General features: G+C 33.7%; 1 protein-coding gene across 1 annotated transcript in view; it reads left to right on the top strand.

Annotated features, from left to right (window-relative positions):
* Positions 1-18701, top strand: part of LOC149255938 (guard cell S-type anion channel SLAC1-like) — a 55036-nt gene that overhangs the window by 19321 nt on the left and 17014 nt on the right. The window contains exon 5 of the mRNA XM_089455157.1: positions 7064-7289. Coding sequence (XP_089311283.1) covers positions 7064-7289 — 226 coding nt within the window. The remainder of the gene's footprint in view (positions 1-7063; positions 7290-18701) is intronic.

Genomic DNA, 18701 nt, shown 5'->3' with positions numbered 1-18701 from the left:
GGTTATCCCGACAATGGCAAACACCGTCACATTTGAAAACTTTGGTCACCGCACAATAATCCGCGTAAATTAATAACATAGCGCTTCGAATTAATGCTATAGCATCGCATATGAATTACTATAGTCCCTGGCCATTGCCAGATGGCAGGGACTAATAAACACAACCCAAACTGTATACAATGTATATGATACTTTAAGCGAAATAAAACAATGTGCACGTAAAAGTGACTTCAATGTTGTGAAACTACCTTTTCCTTCCATTTATTTTTGTTAATAAATTTTATTGTGCGAATAAGTACATCTTAAGAGGGGATTCGTAATTTTATTAATAGGTTTTTATTGTGTGAATGAATACATTTTGTATCATTATAAGAAAGGATATGTAATTTCTTCACTGTTGTGTTTTTTTTCTTAAATATATTAATAGATTTATTGCGTTAATAGATTTTATTATGCGATTACATAATTACATTTCACATTATTTTAAGAGGGGATTTGTAATTTTGTTAATAGATTTTATTGTGTGGTTATATAAGTATATTTCACATTATTTTAAACAGGGATTTATAATTTTGTTTGTAGATTTTATTGTGTAAATAATTATATTTTATATTATTATTATAAGAAGAAGATAGGTAATTTTTTCTATTCAAGTGTATAGACAAATATCTTTTTTAAAATTAAATTAAAATATTTATTTAATGATTTTACTACATTAATAATATTGTTTTCAATTTTTTTTCATATTAAAAATGAATGTGTAAATTTTTTATATAGTTAATATATAGTTGATTTGTTTTTACTCTTTTATTTTTAAAATATTTAATTGTAAATCTTAATAGTTTTAAATAATATATTTCAACATTAATTCCATATTTATAAAAAAATATTTTTATATTTTTTGTTGGTGTTGTTAAGCTTGACAGATCCATCCATTTTCTATTATATATTAGGCAAATTTACACCACACAGATTGACCGAATGACCTCAACTTGCCCAAAGGGGAAACCAAGTCTGTTGGCCATCGGTCAGCGTTATATGCCATCCAAAAAGAAAATTGCTTCAGTGTTTTTAGCCAAGCAAGATAAGTCTCAATCTCATGTCCAAATACTACATAACTGTAAAAATTAGCATATGACACAGGAAACTAATTGCTTCAGTCTTTCTAGCCAAGCTAGATAAGTCTCAATCTCATGTCCAAATACTACATAACTGTAAAAGCTAGCATATGCAACAGGAAACTTAAAAGCTAACTGCATAAACAAAAACTAAGCATGAGGAATCTAGTCTTTCTGCTCTTTCTGCTCATCGGAGACAGAGGCTACAGGAGTAGGATCTTTAGCAGTTGCCCCTGACATTCCATACAACTCCAGGATGCAAGGGATGTGGCGGTCGATTCGATCCATCCTGATGTCCTGTTTGTGCAACTAAAAGAGGATTTTTTCCATGTCTTTTTTATAACTTGGCAGGCCCTGCACTGTTACCGCCATCCCCACAGAGATTTGTTCCATTGCTTTGCCAAGAAGACTTTTCATTAAGAAATACAAGTAAAGGGTGTGTTTAAATTGAATAATTCTACCACGGGTATTCCCTGGATCTGGGACCATCGTCCTCCAATTGTCGATCTCTTCCTCTGGTTCACTTTCCTGCTTTATCTCTGCTTCCCAATCTTCAATCAGCTTCTGAATTCCCACATCCATCTCATCTCGGTATGCCGCTGCTGCCTCTGCTATGAGGTGCTCGACAGGTTTATGGCCCCTGCGAGCTTCCGACGTGCTCGACCCCTTGTCTGCCCGATGGGTCGGGCCTCTCCTTCCTCGACCATGCCCTCTCGCTGCTCAAGCCATAATCTGTGCAATTGATCCGGATCTTGGGAGGAGGCCCCCAAGATCTAAAAGATTGAAATGGATCTTGGGAGGAGAGACCCCCAAGATCTGAAAACTTGCAATGGATCTTGGGGGAAAGGACCCGAAGATCTGAAAGCTTGAATTGCCAGAAGAAAAATAGGAGAATGCCCAATAAACAAAATCACAAAGAAACTTTTTATTAAAACCGACTGATCTGGATTTAAACAGGGACGCAACAAAATACAGAGATAACCATATACACAAAGATGCAACGGAAATAATACTTCATTTCATTAATGGAAAATACTGAAATATGCTTACAACCGGAAATAGAAATAAACCAACTAGAGCGATGGTAGCTTATCTCTGAGAAGAGATGTGGCGGCTACATACCTCTGAACTGTGTTACAATGAGGCTCGAAGGCCTATTTATTATTGAGAAACAATGGAAAACCTTCACATTCCAAAACCTAACCCTAGAAGATGAAACGCCAAATTGTGGGCCCCGTTTTGGGGTGAGTTGGACAACCAACTTCTCGGGGTCGCGAATTGGTCATATTATCTCCGTTTGACGCGCATGATAGCCCGTTGGAAAGATCTCTCCGAGGACTACGACGGAAAAGAAGATTTTTTAATAAAAGAATCGCTGGCGGTAGATTTCCCAAAAAACTTCATTTAGGGCCTCAAAACGGCTCCGGAAGTTTAGAACCCGAAAAACTGCTAAAAATAGTAAACTGCGCTATAATTAAGGAAACTGAAAAACTAAAAAAGATAGTTGTGGGGGTCCAAATGGGATAGGTGGGTGGCCACCAACATCCACCTGGATCAGCAGTGATGCCCCATGGACAGTCAAACAAAGTTAGGCCCGTCAACCTGTGCGCATCATCCCATCGTTGCTGTTCATACAATGCCTCTCTTCCATGCTTCACCATCTGAGAGTTAAGGTAGCCTAGAGCCCACAGGTGGCCAAGGGAATTGGGTTTCTAACTCGTCTCCTGGGGCTCCTCATAGTACCCCTCCCCCTCACTATGGTTCAATTGCCGGTCGTCCCGCTTCATCTGGAACCAAGCCCTCAGGCTCGTCCGAAGCCTAGCTCGACACTTGCATTTATACCCGCTTTCAGCACCCTCAGCCAGTAGATGCTAGCCATGGTTTTGCTTGCCCCTCTGTCTAGAATGCCGCCCAGGGTCCCTAGCTATGCTCTTAATGCCATGCAGGTGCCTAGTTGCCCAGGGTTTTCTTAGTGTTCTACTGTTGTGGCTGAAATCCTGGCCCCTTGCCCTCAGCTTTATCGTGCCTCTCCCTTTAGCACCCAACCCCCCAGGAATGGCAAACCCACTATCCCCTATTCCCCTGGTCTGAACAACTAGATATAGGCCCGCATATCTTCTCAACCCGCAATTGCCAATGCCATTACCAAGATTCTGGTTCGAATGGGATAAAAACATAAAACAGAACCAGGCCATGGCACTCCCTTTCCTCCCCCAGTTCCTCCCATACAACGCTACTCCCCATTGAGACGACATCTTGCCCCTCCCTTTCCCCCAACAAAACCCCAACTAGATCATGGAATTGATACAGGAGCGGGACCAAATTACATACCAGGAGACTGTTTCTTATCCTCAATCAAGGTTTCTTTCTTGCCTTCACCCCTCCCCAACTCTAAGTTGCCTCCCGTCTCCACTATTGGTCTTTCTTACCCTGCACGTCGAATGCCTTAACCTTCTTCGCCACCCTTCCTTATTCCTTCCTCCGCCACCTTGCCAACCCACCGTCCATGCATTCATATCAAAGGACACTACACCCCCTGCCTTGAGCATGTGGGGGACGATGGTTGTTATGACCTTTGTACAACCCATATCACATCCCAGCCTGTCGCCTCTGACAACGTATTGAATCCTGATCAGGAGAAAAAAATATTTTCATATTAACTATAAATAAAATATATCAATAATAACAAGACATTTTAGTAATAATAAATAAAATATTTCAATGCATGATGAATAAAGTATTTAATTGGCTTGCTGATTAAAATATTTTAATGTCAACTATATATATTATACAAAGTAATTGAAAATACAAAATTTCCTTAAAAATTATTAGTCGAACTTTTCTATACTTTGGCCTTTCCACATATATTTTTAGTTGAAATTTAGTGAAAATTTGTTGCAATTGCAAGTTGAAGCTAAGTAGTCTACATAATTTGAATATTCAATGGGATTTTCAAGGAGTTAAATCCATTTATGCATTCAAAAATGCAATTTACACATCAAAAATTAAAATCTTATTAAGAATTGTATCACTATAACATTTTATTGGTGTATTGGTTAAAATGAAGGAGATGTGCAATTCCTTCCATGCTGGTGGAGTTGATATATATGTATATGTTTGTGTATAAGTGTTGCTAAAATTAAGAACCCATGTAGATCCATTTTAATGTATGAATTGCTAAGAGAGACCAAATCACTTGAGCTATATAAACTTTAAAAGAGGTTTGAACACCTCAAAATAATCCACACTCTTACATATTACTATGTTACTTTTATAATTTTACATTATTTACCCTTCTCTACATGTTTGCCAAAACCTTTTAAATATTTTAATTTTCCCCATTTTTTAAGTATCTTACTCCTCCATATATAAGTTGTAACTTAGCTTAACTAAAGTTAATTTTTTCATGGCTTGAGATATTTCTTTTTATAAAATTTTAATGTTAATTTGTTATTGTGTAGAGAGGTGCATTCTAGTGTGATTTTTTCCAGGTTCAAATTAGAATTAGACACATGTCCCTTTTAAAATAAAAAAAATCTTCATTGAATGAAAAACAAATATTAGTTATAATATAAAACAAAAATGAGTATACATATTTGATTATAGTTTTAATTAAAAGCGTTTAAAAACCTAAATAATTTTAGTTTGAATAATTTATTTTATTCCTTTCATGCTTAATATATAGTTAAAAAAAAAAATCATATTATCATTTTTTAGTGTGAAGAGTATGTGCTATTCTTTACTTAAAAAAAAAGAGGTATGTAATTCCCTTCCTACTGAACATAGAGTTGAAAAATAATAATTATATTTTCACTTTTTAGTATATGGAGTATGTGTTATTATTTTACTTTTTAGAAAAAAATTAATGGAAACCTTAAATAAAATATTTAGATATTTACGTTAACTAATATATTTTAATGTCAACATCATATATGTATATATAGAAACAAACTTACAAAAATATTTCAATGTTACTATGAATAATAAATGTTAATAATAAAAAGACGTTTTAATGTGAAAAATGTGATTAATAAATAATATATTTCAATGCTTATGTTGAATATTTCATTATGATTTTTTATATATAAAAATTGAAATTAAAATATTTCAATGTCTATATTGTTTTAAATATTTTAATTTCAAGTCTATATATTACATAACACACTATTTTTTTTACTATTAAAAATATTTCAAAGAGTCTAATTATTATACAATTTGACCTTTTCCACATAGTGAATTTTGTTCAAAATTTCGTATAGATTTGTTAGAATTGCATGTTTAGGCTATGTTATCTACACAATAGTGTTCAAGGGGATTCTTAGAGAGATAAATGTGTTTGTACATTTAAAAATGCAATTTAAACAATAAAAAAATAAAATAAATATACCCATCATGGAATGTGTATATATCAAGGATAATTTTAGGGGCGAATGTTCGCCCTTTGGCGAAATTAAGGGGTTTTAAATTTTTAGTGGGCGAATATTTTGTATCATAGTACATTTTTACAAATCACCTCAAATAGCCCACCTTATTTTAAGGGAGAGGGTAAAAAAGGTAAATTTAGCCCTTGAAATTAGGACTTACAACCTTCCATTCGCCCATTTTCAAGAATAGGTTTTATTTAAGTGAATCCATTCGCCCATTTTCAAGAATAGGTTTTATTTAAGTGAATCCTATGGGCCAAATACCATATTTATAAAAGAGATATGGTAAATTAATAAAAATATAAATAAATGAAAGGTATGGTAAATAAATAAAACATTTTTTATATTTACTCCATAAGTCACCTTATATACATGTAAGGGTGTAAACAAATAAAAATATAAGTAAAGTGGAGGTATGGTAAATAAATAAAACATCTTTTTATACTTACTCAAAACGTATGGTAAATAAATAAAAATATAAATAAACTAGACGTATCATAAATAAATAAAACCTCTTTTTATATTTAGTCCATAACCCTCGTTCTATTTATGAAGGCTCAAGAAAGAGATTTTATTTAAGTGAATCCTATGGGCCAAATACCATATTTGTAAAAGAGGTATGGTAAATTAATAAAAATATAAATAAACGAGAGGTATGGTAAACAAATAAAACATTTTTTTATATTTACTCCATAAGTCACCTTATATTTACGAACACTCAAAAAATGGGTTATATTTAGGTGAAACCTATGACCAAAATACTATGGGACAAATACCATGGACTAGATTGTTATTAATACCATGCAAAAAACCATTATTAACCCTAATATTAGAATTAATAAAAATAAAAATGGCACATGGTATTGACCCATGGTATTCACCAAAATGGCACATGGTATTGACCCATGGTATTCACCTGGAATGTAGCCTATTTAAATGGGGGAATTAAACCAGCATGTAGCCTATGCTAAGATTCACTAGGACTTTACAAAGTTTTATTATTTAGTGAAAGACTTGCCAAGATCTTACAAGATTTTATAATTGAGTAAAATATTCGCCATGCCTCGTGAGAGATTCGCCAAAAAATTATATATACATATTATATTATTGATAAAATCGCCTTCCATGTTTCCTATATACCATGGAGATTCGCCCATTTATTATATTTATAAATTTAGGGGGGTTCTTAAAATTTTCCCTGGTATATATATATATATATATATATATATATATATATACAAGCACCCATAGGTGTCAAATCCCTTGAAGTGTAAACTTTTTTTCAAGCTTTGTGCTTTAAAATAGATTTGCTTACCTCAAGAGATTCCATCTATCTCGACGCTTAATGAAAAGTGGGTTAAGATGGATCTATCCTAATTACATTTATTCCAAAACCTTTTTTTTGTTTCATTTGCTCAAATACTTTTAGATTCTACACTTTTAGTTGGAATTTATTTGTTTGATGTGTTGCAAAACTTTTTTCTATTTGCACTAATGAATGCCATGGTTGTCTTTTTGTAGGTTCTCTATTTCGTGGTGGGCATACACCTATCCCATGACATTGACATCAATAGCTACAATAAGATACTCAGAGCAAGTACCCCATTTTTTCACACATGTCTTGGCTATACTTTTTTCTATAATTTCCTCTATTACTGTCTTCAGTATTTTCGTCATAACTCTCTTGCATGCCTTCGTTTGGAAAACTCTCTTCCCCAACGACATGGCCATCGCAATAATTGTTAAAGTACCAGCATAGATCCATCTTGAATACAGATCTAACATGAACTGAGAGGGATCCAATTTCTTCACATGCAATTTTTTTTATGAACCAATGTTATTTAAATATTTTGTATGGTTTATTATTATTATTTTTTTAAATTTTTGTTTGGGCCAACATGAGTAAAATTTCAACTTTGATGACAGACGAACAGAATTACACATCATACTGGGCCATAGAATGAACATCTCGACTTAATAATCTCTTTATTACTTAAGCTGCTTAAGCAATTAATTGAGTTATAAATATTAAAAAAAAAGTATTACTAGAAGTGATTGAGAAGCTATTAGTCCTCGATATCTCTTAGAAACTATTACACCTAGATAATTCTATAAAATTATGTTGTAAACTCTATTTAATCGTAAGAAGGATATGCAATGTCCCATTAGTTTTCAATTAGTTTCATTATTGTTATTGCTTATGAGTTTTAATATGGTATTAGTGTAGAAACAAGACTGTATGAGTAACTCGTGAAGAAGAAAAATATATGTGGATCAAAAGTTTAGATTCGAGGTCGTAAGGAAAACACATGCAACCTTATTTGTGTATAGATCCTCCCATTAAGTCGTTAGCTGAAGGAAAGTAGTTGTTCATTGTATTTTGCTGAGGACAACAGCTACCACTATTTATACGGAGCTCCCATGGCCACCCTTCGCTGATAAAGAGTGTCCTCATCTTGGGTTCCTCTCGCTAGATGAGTTACTTTCTAATGACATTCGATTGAACCGTTATTTTAAAGGTTTGATAAATATTCATTCAATGAAATTGCCATTGATTGTTTCAAAGGGTTTGGTAAATATTTGAAAATGGTTTTATAAAAAATGCATCCGAATTATTTAAATTTTAATGTTCTACACTTTCAAAGGTTGCATTTGTTTGCTTCGGGGCATAATTATTGGGAAATTTGTTTAAGAGATTTTGTTTTTTAGAAAAGCATTAATAAGAGGAGTTGCGAAGTAGAATGTCTCTGTAAATGTCAATTGAAGACTTGAACTTAACAAAAGGAAGGTTGGTCAGTTAAGATAGATGGCCGGATACTACCTGGACTAGAGACAATGCTTGTAGAACAAACAAAATGAGGGAGAAAGGATGCAAGCTGTTAACTTTGCAAGGCCCTGAAAATAAAAGTAAGTCAAGTGGGGCGAGGAAGAGGAAGGATGGATTTATGGTAGATGGACCTATGGTAATCATTCGTTGATGGATCTGCCTTTCTTGGAAGTGATGACATCCCAACATTATTTTTTCGATGCATTGGTGGCATTGATGGTTCTTTGAAGAGAATAAATCTATTTGCAAATAATATTGCACCGATATATGTTACTGGTAACACACCAGAATAAGATAAGGATACCGAGGCTGTACTATTGGTGAGACATAACAATTGATACTGTACCGTAAGAGACACCCCAAGTTAACAATCTAGATTTTATCTTCTCTAATAAATGACGGGAAGTCCCGGAAATATCATTTTGAACCTTGGAAGCCAAGAATCCTTCAAACTTAGCAAGTTTGCTTCCCAGGAAAGTGAACTCAGTCACTGAGATACTATTGAGAAGATTGCTTAGAGAGGTTGTATGCCCTCTAGCCAAGCGACCTCACACTCAACAAGCCAAACTAAAAAATGTGAGTATCCATTAGACTTCTAGCATCTTGGAGCCCTCTAAAATTTAATTGATTATTTCATTTAAAAGGTTATGGTTGTTGGTGATTTTCCAAAGAAACAAAGTGCTCTATGGTCTGGGGTAGGTAGATATGGGTGTGAGATCAAAGATTTTTTTTTATCTATTTCGTTATAATTTTTCAATGATCTTAATATTAAAAAAAATATTTATTTAAAAATAAAATGGCTTTTAGCCCATTAAAAAAAAAGGAAAACTCGATATGTAACTAAGGTATCACAGTGAAAGATCATTGCTTTTAGTGATATCAAGTTGAATTGCAAAAACTAGGGCTTTGTTTTGCAAATATAAAGAGCCTTTAGATTATATTATATTCTAGTAACTGAAGTTAACTAAAATTTATAGAAGTATTATGTTGTCTGAAATGCCTTCATGAGATGAACAAGAAAAATTACTTGAGCTAAAAGCAGGAAGGGATATAGTCTAGAGTTATCGGGGTGACGGGAGGCATACAATTTAACGACTTTGGGAGGCGTATAGACTTATTCAATGATTCCTTCGATTGAGCGAGAGAACTAGTTGATCCTTTAGTGGCTCATCAATTGCTTTAATCTCTTTTGGAGTTCAATCTACCTCAAAATTATCTGAGCCTGTTGTCAGTACTATATAAAATTATAAAATTTATGTAAGCTTATTGGTGCTGCCAAATTATTTCATAACCCCTGAAGTTTTGGCCATTTTGTAGTGCTTGAAACTAGTTGTTGGTGCTAATTTTGCCAATAAAAATTAAATAAAATTTGGGTCAATAATATACAAGTTTGGAAAATAAGTCAATTTTGCCAATAAAAAATTTGGGAGCAATAATATACCAGTAAAATTTGGGTCAATAATATACAAGTTTGGAAAATAAACCAATTTTGCCAATAAAAAATTTAGAGGCAATAATATACAAGTTTGGAAAATAAACCAATTTTGCCAATAAAAAATTTGGAGGCAATAATATACAAGTTTGGAAAATAAACCAATTTTGCCAATAAAGGATTTGGGGGCAATAATATACGAGTTTGCAAAATAAAAAATAGAATTGATTTTTAAAGCCAATTTGGCTCTTGGATTTATGCATGGTTTATTTTTATTAAAAATTAAAAGGCCGGAGTCCCAATCTTATGTTTCATTGCATGGTTTATTTTTATTAGAAGTTAATAGGCCGGAGTCCCAATCTTATGTTTCATTGCCAAATCCCCAAATCCACGAGCTGCCAAGTTGTAACCTTGATACTACACGTTTGGCCAAACATCAAGTCGAATGGACAAGCCCCATATGTTGCAAAGTAAAAGTCCACAGGCGCCAATTCCATTACTCTACAGACAAATTGCCTTTGTAAGCCGTTTCATTATAAATATTTCAAATATAGTTAATAGGGCAAATGTGGGATTTATATCATGTAAACAAATAAAAAAGGGCTGCCAAATTGAGGAGATTACCTACAAAGCAATAAAATGGTGCCAATTCATTAGTCAACCAAATAAATGGCAAGTATATTCACGCGGTATTTTGGAAACATTTTGATCGAGTGGGGAGAGTTAATCTGTCAACATTATTTTCGTTTGATTTTGGATGAGCGCTGACAGTTAAATTGTCTGCACAAATTTTGCTAGGTTTTGAGACAACACTGACATTTAATCCGTCAACAGTTCCCAGTTTTCCTCCAATATGATGCAAAGCAGTTTTTTTTAAAAAGGGTTTTATTAACTCGACCCTTGGAAGAAGTGTGGATCATAAGTCCCATCATTTACATCATATTACAACTAACATCATGTTACATATAGTTGTGTCATTTAACGTCAACAATCATATTGAAACAGTTATTGAACTCAGATAGAAATGTTATTATTAAACCCTCCCAATCACCCGGGATAACATCCATTGACATGATGCACACCCATTTATCCATCAGCACTCGGGAAAATACTATTTTTGAAGGCAGCAAAGGATCATATCTAGCCCAGATTTCATGGCTTCTAATTAGCATTTCAAGTCCACAGGATTTGACATTCATCAACCTCAGCTACTCGACACCTATTGCAACCAGATTTAAATTAATCTCTTATGATTTTATGTGTTTTATTTTTAGTATTAGTTTGATTGGTGAGATTTTATTTCGGGAAAAATTAGGAATACTGTTTGATATTATCTTTATTATTTAAGAATTTTGTAATTTGAAGAGGTTGGTCTCTAGAGGGAGAAAACTGCAATTATAGAGGGAGAAACTGCAATTATATAATATTTTATGAATATTAATGGAAGCAGTTTCAAGTAGAAATTTTGATATATTGTCTTCAAAAATTCATGTTATGATATTTTTCTAGTGTTGTTTTTTTTTTGTATTTTATATTTGTATTTTTTTAGATCTGAATGAGCATTATAAAAACAAAATTCATCTCTTGGATGCTTTGGTTCCATGGTTACAAATTTTTTCATCATTGATGCTTTGTCCATCGTGTTCATATTTCTTCATAAGTATATATGATATTATTGCAAAATTCACCATAATTGGGGCTCTGTTTTAATTAATGTGTTGTTGCTAACAATCACCACACTGCAAACTATGTCCAAGTGGAGAATTATATGTCTCGCCTCTGGAAAACATATTTCATACCACCAGTCTTGAGATTTGCTAGATCATATTCATCTTTGATTCCATGCCCAAGGGTATTTTCCCATACTCCAACCAAAATCCTTTTTTAAAAATCCCCCATTTTACTGAAGATCTAGCCTTTGAGCCTAAGAACACAACCTTTCATTTTGATTGAGATGTTAATGAGAGATCCTCTATGAGTTTAGAAGGGCTAGCTTGTAGACTCTAAAGTGGTTTGAGGTTACCTTAGTTTTTCCCTTTCATAGTCTGGGTTAAATCTAAGTGATAACACCTACATATAGATGTAGCCATGTAGATGTTAGAAATACAACAATTACATGATAGGATATATATGTTGGTGTTAATTCCACATGGTAAGAAAATGACAATACCTATATCTGATTCTCGGCCTGATGTTTGTTCTCATCTTCACGCATTCACAAGGTCTCCTCTTAACTCTACTGACACCAAAACCCTATTCCTAAATCTGCCTTATGTCAATATTGAAATCAACACTTTAACTCAGTGAATAAGTAATATATGTATTTTCGATCATTCAAAATCATTTTCATTTGTGCTTTTCTAGTCCCCCATTCTTGATTTTTTTCTTGATTCTTGAAGCAATGATTGAGATGATAGCAAAATCTTTCCATAGATCAACTTGTCTTACATATCAATAACGAAATTTGAAAAATATACCTAAAATTGCATATTAGAGAAGAAGAAACAAAAATTTAGGCACAAATTTTATAGGTGCAACACTTTCTTTAATTGGTTTTAGGCTGCAAAGGTAGTAAGTGCGTACCTATAGATCCTGTTTTTTAGTGATATGCATATGAGTCCTTAAATAATATAAGGAATATAACAATACCATATGTTATTTGGAGGAAAATCTCTTGCAAAGATCCACTGTAATGCTTTATGCTTTTTATACAGACCAAAAGTAAAGGTAATTTCCTTAACATGGTTCATGTGGATTATCAACAACTCAAAATTGTTTGCACGAGCATAATCAAAAGCAAAGTTGTGACAATGAATTTCATAAAAAACATTTCTATCAAAATGTGGCTTTAGAATTCAATTATACCTTGTTTCGTATTTCAGTGCAGAGGCTCGATTTAGCCTTCTCTAGTCCACCTATTATTTTGATTCATCTAGCTTCTAAACCTTGACATAAGGTCATGGTTCAACCTGTAATGTTCAACCTTCTGTCAAATGGGAATAATATGTCAATACTCCCTATCTTTCATTATGCTTACTAGTGAGTCTTATTGATGTTTATTAATCATAGTAAGTCATTAGAAAGAAACAAGTAGCATTTCACTTAGTGAGATGCTTAGAAGTGGTTTGCTATTAAGTAGAAAGTGGATGATATATAGGGAAATGATATTTAAGATATCCTTCCATAGGATTTTTCAAAACAAAACCTCAGTGTTATCTGTTGACTAGGAGACCTAGTAATGTCCTTGGGCATGGTAAAATACCAATTCTAATTTAGACTAGAATCACATTTTTTCTATTGTTTGCAATTAATATGACATGCACTAGAAGATTTGTTCTCAATCCAAAATATTAGTACATAACATAATTTTCAAAAGGAAGACCAATGAAGTTGAGATGAATCACACATAACTCGAATCTTATTATTGGCTCGAAAAGATAATAACAAAAATTTAAAGGCTTCTATATTCCTTCTGAACTTACATGTGGATGAGAGTTCTTACTGTTGAGGATGAGCGGCATATCCTACACATCAAAACTAACAGATTTAATTTATGAAACATCACATCGCAAGATTAGCATAGAATATCATATTACTCAACCTTCTATAAATTTGAATTTAAAATGGATACATAAATTCAAAATATCCCATTTAAAGATATGATACATTTAATTCTTATTAGAATTATCATTTGCATAATTATATTGCACAAGTGATATATGCATAACTCGCTTACTAGACAAGGGATTTTTTTTCCTCATGTTATCAAAAAAATAAATAAGGGTGAATGCAAACTAATAAAATAGAAACAAATTCACTCAATATCAACATTTACAAGGTTTAAAAAAATTGTTTAATTATTTATGAATTATAATGAATTGAAATAATTTGAAAACGATGGCCATCCATTTTCATAGCTTAAATGAAGGTGTTGAAGATGTGAAATAATTTCAATATCAATGCTTATTATCATGTGATCCACTATTGCAAGGTCATTGTTACATCCTTAGTTTAATCTTAGAGGAAATCAATAATAGTTTATAACAAATAATTGTAAATCTATCCATCATTTACAATTAATGGAGGGGTATTAACTTGAAGATGGATGTTGTATATCTCGTGAAATTTTCAAGAAATCAATAATATTCTAAAACAAATAATTGTAAATATATCCTATCATTTATAATTAATTGAGTGGTATTAGCTTGAAGATGGTTTTTGTATATCTTGTGAAATTTTCTTAAAAATCACTTTCTCAAAAGGAACAAGAGTATAATGAGCCCTTTTAAAAGATAAAATAATAAAATTTATTCAATAAAAAGGACAACAACAATCAGATTGTCTGGTTGTAGCCATTGTGTTGATGGTGCTAGAAACTGTCAACACACAAGGCATCTCCCCGATATGAAGTCCCAATCGGACCTCACACCATTTGGTGTAGGAACCCCATCCAAAATATGGCTTGGCTACCATTATCTTAAAGATTTGTCTTGGCTTCAATAGTTAGCATAAGAAAGCAACACTCATGTACTTTCGATTGAGAAAGTAAGTAGTCTTTGTGAAATGTTCAATTGCAATGTGTATCAAGGTTCTTTCACCGAAAGGGAAGAGAAAGTGAGTCTTTAGAAGAAAAGTAATAGTATTATTCTAATAAAGGCACACACACATCCTTATGAAATAATCACTAATCATCTAGTGAATTATTTCACATAGACATAACGATCATTAAAACAATTACAATACACATTCAACAAGGTGAGAACCAAATCCAATTAAGTAGCTCAATTTATTTAGCACATAAGAACATAAACACGTACCACAAAAATCTAAGAATAATCTTACAACATTCACGATATATGAATGAAATTATGTTGGCTCAATGAGCTTCTATCATTAAGCAAAAGTTCCAAGATACATGGTTACAATGAGGCACCACTAGCTCCAATAGTGGAGCATTAAGCCACTACTTTCTTCTTAAAAGAACAATATTCTCTCTAATTCCTAGTCAGAGAAGCCAAAGTGAAAATTTCTCTTGAGTAATGAGGCTCCTATTATTACAAGAGAGATTACCTTTCATATCCCCATGTAGTTTGGACTACCCTCATGACTTTTGGACTTCTAATATGACCTTTGGAATTCCATAATACCTTTGGACTTTTCCTAATGAATCTTTTGTCATATGTGACTCTTGGACTTACACATATTTACATTTACAATATTTTCCAAAATTACATCATCATTTCCACAGCATCATGTGACAATAACAAGGCAAGTCATTTCCATTGATGACTTGGACCCTAGTGACTTGTAACATGAAGTTCTATGAAAAGTGATGAAATTGCCACTATGTCTTCAATACTTGTAACATATATTGCATTGTAGTTGCCTTCTACCGTTCAAAGGGCCCAGAGAGATTATGGAGTCTTCATGGGTCAATTTTATCATCACAATCCATCATTCCTTCAATTGTTGCAACATGGTTCCTTTGTGCCTTTGTCTTCAAAATGCCTCCCTAGACAACTTCTCTTGAAAAATATCTTGAACATATTTTTCCATGCTTATTGAGAATAGCTGCAAGTATGGATTACTCAAGAAAAACAAACATTATGCTGAAAATCTCCTACTCTATGATGATTTATGCAATGTACTGACTGTGGATCAATAGTGCACAAGGGGGAGAGAGGGGCCTTTTGGGTGTAGAGAGCACTTGCAAGAGATGGGGGGGTAGGGAATTCCCACTGAGACTACACCATGCATATCTCTAGAAGAGGAGGAGGCAAGGTGAGCACATGGCGCGATTCCAAGAGGAAAGGCTGCAGTGACTCTTCATTAGGACTACGCCATGTGCTAGGGAGGAAATATAGTGCCAAAAGGAGGGTGTAGGGCGCAGTTCCTAGGCATGAGAGGGGAATCACTACTCATTGGAAGTGTGCAGTGCACTACACTAGGATGCAGAGGCAGGACTAGCGTAGGAAGGAAGAGTAAGCAAGAAGGAAAGGGGCCTTGCTTACTAGAATTGCACAGTGTGCAGGGGAGAGAAATGAGGTTCATAATGGCGTAGGGAAAATTTCTAGCTGACAAGGAGGGTAATTGCTAGGCTCTAGAAGTGTGAAATGCGCTTTTCCTAGCCCAGAGAAAAGGTTGCAAAGTCAACAAAAATACTAAGTATCGAAGGGTGAAACATGGAAAAACGCAATAAGTTAGGGGTATGATCAATCATTTTATCTTCTCAACTCATCACTACAACTCAAGAAGTACCCACTACTAAGAAATATACATCAAAACACCAGTTTAAAAGCATTCTCCAAGTGCAACAAGAAAAGCATGCATAGTTGCTACACATAAGTGTCGTTTTATGCCTAACATGTGCACTATGACTCAAAAATGTGCTATAGTTACTCTTAATGATCCCATGACACTTAGGAAGGGGCATGGACACTTGAATAACAAAAGTGACACTTCACATGATGGAGGGTAGGCTCCAAAATTTAGATATAGAAATTTTTTTGGAGGGTGTTGTAGTAGTGACAACACTTGGCGAAAACACTGAACGAACTTCAACTTCTTTGTTTAGGTCTACCTTTCAGAAAAGAGTCTAGCCCTTTATGAAGTATTGACTCATCGTAATGATCAGCCTAGCTTCACCACTTACCCAATTTAACATGGGTTTTCCTATTCCTTGATTGGCTTAAACACATTCAAAGACTTGTCAAACCTCAAATATTGCAATTAAGAAAGGGTAATAATGTACCGAGCTTTTCATAATCAGATGTTAAGCACATTCCCCAATGTTTCTCTACTTCCAGTGAGCCTGTTCAGTATCCTAATGGAGCCACATAAAGGAATCACAAACATCGCTTCACTTCCAGTAGGCCTATTCAGTACCCCAGTGAATTTGCTTGTTTCACCTCTCTGCATAGGAAACTTTTCTCTTTTTCACCTATTTATTTAGTTAATAATAGAATATGCAAAGGAACTTGCTAACACCAGAAAATCATACACATATTTGTACAATCCAAAAGACGCCCAAAGTCATCCAACGAAACGTACAAGTGAATATTTTCCAGCTGAAGACATTATCAAGTTCAAAAAATTTAATTTTTCCTAAGGTCTTATGTGTAAAATTGGACTACGCAACTTACCCTCAGGAATAAATTACAATTGCGTGGATTTTTATTTGAAAGTCACACGGTCAAAGAAAAGTTCGACTCAACAATTTTAGGACCACTTCCCACACTTGGAAGATGATTCCCTGACATGTTCCAGTCAAGGACAATCAAATTTGAGTCACCTTGAAGATACACAACCCTCAAAGGAATCTTCTTGTCCTACTCATAAGTCACTTTCATTCATGAACCAAAATGGGAAGAGGGGTTCAAAAAATTCTATATAAACAGGCATTGGAGAGCCAAAGAGGAGACAATGTTATGTTGGAAAAATTGTTCTCAAACAATCATTTATCTCATTGTTGAGAAGAAGTAGAGCACTATTATGTTGGTAGAGTTTCTTCTTAGCAGTCCATCATTCTAGTGTGGAGAGGATTTCACCATTGAGAGAGCCTTGATACTTCTTGAGAGAGAGGAGAAGATTGCAAAGAAAGTGAAGAAAGGAACCTCCTTTTTTGAGGATTTTTGAGCACCATAGCTCAAAGAATTCTCTTCTAGTGTTTAGTATTCAACTATTATATTCATCTTCTACCACCAATAGTCAATAAAGGGAGTCATTTTCCATAATTTTGTTGACTTGATTGATTCATTAAGCATTATTTATGTGTTTATCTCTTTGTTTTAGTTTATAACAACAACCAAACTGTCTGTATTTCTTTTCAGGGAACAACCAACTACTAATGAGGTGTCTTTTGGTACCCCATTTCTACAAAAACAATACAAAATTGGTGACTCCACTAGTTTCTTTTCTTTACTCTAATAGTTGTGTTTTTAGGACCCTCTCTCTACATTATCACCTCATTGGGCGTTCAACATCTCTTTAGAATTTTTACAGGACCTGTTGGACTTGTAGTCAACCGAAAATTTTGACTGTTCATTCTTTTTTGTCTACTGTGTGGCTTTCGTTTAGACAGACGTGCAGATGCTACTTTTATTCAGGCAGACGTGCAAGTGTGTCTGTGCACAGTAAAACTCGTGCAGCTTCCAAAGAGCATAAAAATGATTGTAGTTTCACTTTTCTCAGGTGATTGGGAGTCTTTAGTGAATTTCCTTCACCTTTGCAATTTTTTTCTAGTTATTTTAGATTACTTAATTTCTTTACTAATCACAATTAGTAGGCGAATTATATTATCTTTGTTTTTTTTTTTACATTTCTTACACAACTTAATTTGTAAAGGAGCAAGTGGCCCATGATCCACAAATCTTGTTACTAAGAAAAACATACATTTTTCTTCATTTTTGGGACTAGGATTAAGTGTTATTACATAAAGTAAGTAATCTCTGCTTCCCTTGTGTCTTCTAGAAGAACCTAGGCTTGCATATGAAAACTTTCTTAAAGCACTTAAGTTTCCATATCCCGTTGTGAAAATCACATGGTGTAATAGGAAAAAGAGTAAGTGGCCCATTGTCCATTGATTATTTCTTTTTCATGCAAGGAACAATCAAAACTTAGTGTAATTAGGAGGATATTGAAAAGGATCATCACATATCCACATCTTATCACACTTTGTATGTTCACTTGCCCACTTGCACACAATTACACATCACACACTAAGCTTCTATAAGATTTGTATAAGAAGGCATCCAATTTCCAAAGTTTTTTGTACTTAGCTTGTTTTGGCTTACATATCACACCCTAAGAAAATCAAGACTCTTAAAAGCAACCATAACTTGAACCAACTAAATTCCCCATAGGGGCCACAAAAGAATTAATAGTTCAGGTTAGGACCATTG

This window comes from Pinus tabuliformis, chromosome 7 (assembly GCF_031772625.1).
Source record: "Pinus tabuliformis cultivar Carrire ecotype Pingquan chromosome 7, CPIR1, whole genome shotgun sequence".
Taxonomy (NCBI): domain Eukaryota; kingdom Viridiplantae; phylum Streptophyta; class Pinopsida; order Pinales; family Pinaceae; genus Pinus; species Pinus tabuliformis.
This window is presented reverse-complemented; position numbering and strand designations above follow the sequence as displayed.